The sequence below is a fragment of the Suricata suricatta genome, chromosome 3 (genome assembly GCF_006229205.1).
Source record: "Suricata suricatta isolate VVHF042 chromosome 3, meerkat_22Aug2017_6uvM2_HiC, whole genome shotgun sequence".
Classification (NCBI taxonomy): Eukaryota; Metazoa; Chordata; class Mammalia; order Carnivora; family Herpestidae; genus Suricata; species Suricata suricatta.
Genome location: NC_043702.1, coordinates 51,331,769 through 51,338,634, shown reverse-complemented (window position 1 = coordinate 51,338,634; position 6,866 = coordinate 51,331,769). Strand labels below are relative to the sequence as shown.

The window sequence follows — 6,866 nt, the reverse complement described above, 5'->3', positions numbered from 1 at the left end:
TTTGTTGGAGACTTTTCTCTTCGCCGGTCCGGATGTTTCCTGGATTCTCTGGAGGGTTCAGCGCGTCTGCTTGATTTTTCCCATCGCTTCTCAGCACCATTCTGACACCTATCCTCATCACTTCTAGAACCCGAATGTTTCCTGTTCTTTTCTCTTGACTTTGACCTATCTTTTCTTATAAAATGTTCATTGTCCTTATTTCGGTGCCGGTGCTCATTTTCGGAAAAAGAATTCCTTCTCTCTCCTCTCTTCTTTTTGAGATCACCATGCTTATTTTCCAAATCTGTGTGCATTTCTTGGTCTCTGTCATTCACGATTCTACTGTAACTATTTCGTTCAGAAGGGACACCTCTGTCTGCACTGTATTTTGTTACGGGATTTCTCCAATTTGGCTCTCTTGAGTTTTTATCTTTATGTTTTTCTGACATCCTTTCTCTTTCAGTCCTTATTTCCTGATGCCTTTGCTCTGGTCTTCTTTCTTCTTGTTTCCTATCATGTGCGTGCTGTTTCCTGATCAACTTATCTACTTCTTTACTTCTGGTGTTCCCCTGTCCCTTCTTTCTTTTATCTTTAGCTGCACATATAAAATGAAACAGTTATCTTTTATTTTAATCTTTAATTTCATAACTTAACAAAGACATTTACTGATCCATTGCAGGTTTATTAATTCAGGTAAAATGGATGCAAAACTAAATTGGTTGAGTGGAAAGTCTAATGACAGTATTTCATGAATGCGTGTAATTTTAAGAATATACAACATAGCGCCATTAGTTACCAAAGTACGGTTTTGATCCTTAGACTCAAAGCAGTAAACGGAAACTAAAAAAACTACAGCAAATGTAAAAATTTTTATAAAGTGAATAGCATGGTGTATTTCCACTTACGAATTTTATTCAAAAACAGAAATTCCAGTCCATGTGCATGATGTCACATAAAGTATTATGTCAGATCTGGTACATTAATAATCAAAATACCGTGAACACACAGGCCAGCAATAGCCCTCCCTAAAGGTAGGGGAGTGGAATGGCTGGTTTGCTGAACAGCATGAATATATACTTTTCAAATAAAAACCTCTTCCTACCAAAAAAAAAAAATAGCTATCAGAGAAGCACTAACTGCACCAGAAAGAGAAGCGATGTTATGACATAATCACAGGCTATCTGAGAGCTACGAAGGCTTGATTCCTGAGAAAACTCTTTGGAAAAGGCCTAGAACAATTTAATCTGATAGAATCACAAATATAAATGTTAAATAATCACAGTGAAATTTTAAGCTATAAAACAAATTTAATCACTTTATCTGCGTGATTTCTTTTGGGCACATAAATCAAAGATGCTGCGATGACCAAAATTTCTGTCAAAGTCACATGCATACTGAAAGAAGAAAATATGGAAGAAAAGTGCCTACCTTCACCCTGTCTCCACCCAATCTCACTGCCCCAACCTGTATTTCTTCTGCCAAATGCCTACCCTTGGCACAGTCCATTGGTTTGCCACTAAGGATTTATTTCTCTGGTTCCTATTGAGCAGTTCAGCTGAGCAGCAGCTAGCCAAGCAGAAACCATCTGGCAGTGCGCTAAATCAACGTCTCTCTGACCCTACTCCATGCCGCTCTCAGAGCAGAACCCGAGCCCCACCGCAATGTGCAATTTCCCCTGTCTTTGGTGTTTGCTTTCCAATTTCCTAATTTGGAGGCAGTTCATACTGCTTTTATGCTGTTTAACATTTTACTAATAAAACTGAAAGCTCTCTACTGAAACTGTATGAGGAGGCAAATTAATTTTGAATCAGCAAGATCCCTTACTGCAGCAATTCATGCTGTGTTCTCATCTGTTCTCAAAACAGATACCATGAAATAACAAATTCTTTAGAATTAAAAGAGGTGAATATTAAATGAACAATGTTAATATATTTTAATTCAAGACTAAGACTTCCTGTGGGCAAATGGAATCTTGCTCTGATAATTTAAAACACTGGAGTCCCACAATTCTGTCTGCCACATGGTACGTAATACACTTTCAAGTGCAACAAGCCAGAGAACCAGAGATCAACCTTTCGACCTGCAGAGACTAACGGGAAAAGTGAGGTTTCTCTGAAATATGCATTAACAAGTAGGAAGAGATGAGATGCATTTTGGACAATTAGACTATGTCTTGCTCAGACTAACATACTATGATGGAAGAAAGCAGAGTTAACCCTGGGGAAAACAACAGAGATGTTCTCAAAAATGGCACATCTGAAAATCCTTTACTATAGTACTTCCACTCTGAGGGAGAATGGAGAAAGCTGTGGAAGACCAGGGACCCTGCTGAAAACAACTAGAACTGCCAGATAAAAACTTAAAATCTTCTGTTTAAAGGCACTAAAGATCTTGACCAACTTGAGACATTACAAAGAAAGGCAGTGCTCAAAACAACAGGATAGGGGTGTGTGGAAGGAACACAGGGGTTAACTTGAAGGAGCTCCTAACTGCTAAAACTGAAATGATATGAACAATAAAATAAATGATAGTACTGGATTTTAACTCATAGGATAAGATAAATATCCATGAGCCCACACTGATAAAATATACAGTTAATAAGTAAATGGGGGCTGAGGGACAATTCTTTCTTACAGAAGAAAATCAACTACTAAATGTAGAAGAAAAGAGACAAATGTTAAGATCACATTCGGCAAACACCATAGCAGTAAGTATTGCAGACAAGATCTAAAGACGGATGCAAAAATTGAACAAATTACCTCGCTGCAAGACATTAATTTACAGAGAAAAGGAGTTTCCAGAAAGAAATCCAGCAGATATCCCCTTAACCAAGTGATCAAAGTTAATGCTATACTAGTATTACGAACTCCTAGATAACACGGACTAATAACTCACATCATTTCTATGATATTCTGTCCAAAAATGCATTACCTCATTCCAATCATGTAAAAACATCAAACAGATCTCCATATTGAGGGGCATTCTAAAAAATAAGTCACCAGAGGACTTCAAAAATATCAAAGCCTTTAAAAACAAGGAAAGCATGAGAAGAACTATTACAGGCTTTAGAGGACTATGGAGAAATGCAGTTAAATGCACGTAGGATCCTGGAACCAGAAAAGGGACATTAATGGAAAAACTGGTGAAATTCAAATAAGATCTGTTGTTTGTTTAATGTGTTGTTTCAATGTTAATTACCTGGCTTTGATCATTGATCTATGATCATGTAAAATGCTAACACTGGGCAAAGTTGGGTGAAGGCTCTATGGGAATTTTCTGTACTATTTTTTTCAACCTTCTTGTAAGTCGAATAAGGGCCAAGATTCAAGAGAAGGCAGAACCACAGAGGGGTTAGCTGACACTCTACAGTCACTTGCTCCCTGCAGGTATCTGCTAATTCAGGGCTGCTGCTGAGGGACAGAGAGACCAGCAGAGCTTTGGCAGCTGCACAGGGCTGGACATACAGGAATGAAACGGGACTATTTGCAATATATATATATACAACAAAAGATAAAGGTCCAGAAAAACCTAAAGAGCTCCTACAAATCTACAGAAAAGACAACTTCATAAAACAAACACACACAAAGAGGGGGTAGCAAAAGACTTGAATAGCCATTTAATAAAGGGAAAATACCCAAATGGCCAATACTATAAAATAGTGCTCAATTTCATTAGCAATCAAGAAAACGCAAATTAAAACCACAATGCAATACTATGACTTATCTACAAGAATGGTTAAAATGAAAAAGATAGCCAAGTGAAGTGTTGCAAGGTTGGGAGCAACTGGAGCTCTCAAACATGGCTGATGGGGGCGTAGACTGAAATAACCACTTGCAAAACTGGCTGTATCTACTGAAGCTAAATGTACACACAACCTACAACCCAGGGATTCACAGTGAATCTCTAAGTACACACCCAACTGAAATGCATGTGTGTGTGTGCGTGTATGTGTATATATACACCAAATATGAATAAGAGTATTCACGGGAATATGTATAAATCTAAATTGCAACCGAGTAAAAGGGATGTTAAACTGACTGTAGCATATTCATATAGTAGAAAACTAAACAGCTAAAAGTTGAATGAACTATAACTAAACGCAATATTACAGATGAATCTCACAAAAGTGATCGTGAAAGATAAGCCAGACATAAAAGAGTTCACAAAACATAGTGATAAAGTTAAAAGCAGGCACAACTAATTTATGGACTCACAAATGCGAGTAGTGGCTGCCAAGGAGGCAGTGGACAAAGTCGGAGTAGCTGGTGACCTGTTATGGGTAGCTAGCACATGGATGTGTTCTCCTCGGGAAAATCTCTGAAGCCGTACACCTACAAAGTACGCACTTGGTGCATGACACATGTCAGTAACTCACATAAACCCTCACGAATTAAAGTAAAAAACTAAAATTTCTTTAAAATATAAACACCATGATAGATATAAGCTGGATTGCAGGCATTATGAATGTGTGGTATTTCAGTCATCACTCAAATAAATATTTACCAGTGAAATATCTTCATTTCTATGAAGAAGATCCCAATGGCCAAACTTAGCATTATAAATGATGTAATTCCCTACCGACTCCAGCAGTGACAAATGATCATTTATATTATTAATTGTGGCTTTTAAACAACTGAACTGTAAAATAATTAAGCAATCAACTTATTTTCTTCCCTCCCTGTAAACATCACCAGCACTACACTTGTTAGAAAGGAGCCCAATCAATTATATATGAGTCTCAGTACCTGAGGCAGAGCTCTGACTGCTGCTGGATGAAGAATCGCTCTCCTCACTGGAAGACTCGGAGCTGCTGTCACTGCTGTCCGAATCAGAGGCAGAAGAGTCAGACTCTGAAGATGAGGATGCGGAAGAGGAAGAGGAGGGGGAGGACTTATTTGGCTCCACATCTGGTTTCTGTGCCACAATGACCTTTGGTGTATTTTTGAGATGTTCGCGCAATTCATCCCTAATTAAAGATACAATCTCTGTTAGTTTCTGCTTCAAAGGCAACTGTGAGATAGTTTTATAAGATGAAAATAAAATTCTGAAAATTATCCTTACGTTAAACCTCCAAGTCCTATAGACGTGAAGAAGTTGATGGCAAACCGAGTGTTTCTTGGATTATCTCGGGGTAATAACCCTTCAAAAAATGGCTGTAGGGTTCTAAAAGAAGAAAAGAAACAAAAGAGAAAACATTGGTTAAAGATTAAAAGGCAAAGTTCATATACAGTCGTTTTTCAGATTTTCTATGTACTACTAAGTTAATAAATGAAATACAATCAAGTAGGTGATTTATATCACTTACTAGGTTAGACTATATGCTATCTAAATAAAACGAATAGGGTCAAGTCATAATTTACTATGCCTAATTTCTGTAATTAGCAGCAGAGGATTTAAAAACACCACACACATATTGTATAACATATACAAACACATGTGCGTGCACACACACACACAGTATGTGAATGTATATAATGAAAAGTAAAGACAAATCTCCTCTGTTGTGTATATGTACCCAGAAGCATGCACGCACAGCACTCTGCATGGCACTGGGGGCTGGGGAAAAATAATGAACAAAAGGGAGAAGTGATGAAGACTGCATATAATTACTATTTCTGTGCAGGGGAACAAAGAGAAAACATTAACAATACAAGTGCCACATTGCATGACTTTTGTCCTTTTGAGTGCCACACTGAATGACTAACCAGCAGACTCAGGACAAACTATTTCATAGAAAAAGGTGACACATAAAAATGATGAAGAGTTTTAGTGAAGAGACCAAGGGAGGGGATTTCTAGCTCTGGAAACAGGTAGGGAAACACAAATGAGCTAAGCGATATTGGTGCAGGCTGTAGAGAGGGGTAAATAAACCTGGTGAAGTAGATGCAGACCAATAAGTCAGTCTCTGAAGCCAAGGGGAACAGACAGCACAGAGAGGGCATGTTGAACCCAGAATAGAAACCGTGGCAAAGAGGAGAAGGAGGTTGAGGAGCAGAGATGATGAAGACTAGAAAGTGAGGCTGGGATGTCCAGGGCCACGAGGACTGAGAAAAAGTACTTGATTTGGCAGAAGTCACTAAGAAATCTAAAAGGATGATTTCAGTGGTGTGGATGCAGTAGAAGCCAGTGTGAGTGCCAGCAGGCAATGTGAATAAACAGGAAATAAGAAAGCTGGGATAGGGATTACACAATAATCCTGAAATAAGACCGTAATTCACTGTAATAACTTAAACAATTACATGACTGAATCATCTATATATATTCATAATTATCGACTGATAAGAAAAAAATTAATATTCTAAGGTTCAAACTTACGGTTAAAAATGAAAATAAAACTGAAGTACTCACTACTGGAAAATTCCAGTGGGCATGTGAAATAATTCTGTGTGTTCTAACTAAATTCAAAGAGGCATTAATTCTGTGCTGTCTTTATTGGGACTAAAAATCCATCACTAAAAATTATAGGTTGTCCTGTGGCACAGAACATGAGATTCAGAGTAGTGACTAATGGATGAAGAAAGTCCTAGGGGATTACCTCTTGTTTTGACTATTATGTCCCTAAAACGGAGGCTAATTCCTGAGTACAGTAAGAAGAAAAGCGCAGAACAATAAACTTACTCATCCTTCAGTCTTGCATTAAGTTTAGGAAGACCCATATATTCACACAGCTCTTGGAAAAATATTTTAACAAAAATTCTACTGGATGATGTAGTAGTTTCTTCACTCAGTTTTATACATTCAAGAACCTGGAAATTAAAATTTAAAGAGACAAATTTATTTTGTTCAAAAGATAAAATGACCAACATTGATAACTCAGAGAAAGAATTGTCTGTGAATATCTTTCTTTGTCCTAATAAGTATTACTTCTTAGCAAAGTTTGAGACTAC

General features: G+C 37.6%; 1 protein-coding gene across 1 annotated transcript in view; it reads right to left on the bottom strand.

Moving 5' to 3' along the window:
* CWC22 (CWC22 spliceosome associated protein homolog) overlaps positions 1-6,866 on the bottom strand; it is a 121,952-nt gene that overhangs the window by 68,260 nt on the left and 46,826 nt on the right. The window contains exons 17-20 of the mRNA XM_029933293.1: positions 6,598-6,725; positions 5,041-5,142; positions 4,725-4,945; positions 1-574 (exon numbers count right to left, since the gene is read on the bottom strand). Coding sequence (XP_029789153.1) covers positions 1-574; positions 4,725-4,945; positions 5,041-5,142; positions 6,598-6,725 — 1,025 coding nt within the window. The remainder of the gene's footprint in view (positions 575-4,724; positions 4,946-5,040; positions 5,143-6,597; positions 6,726-6,866) is intronic.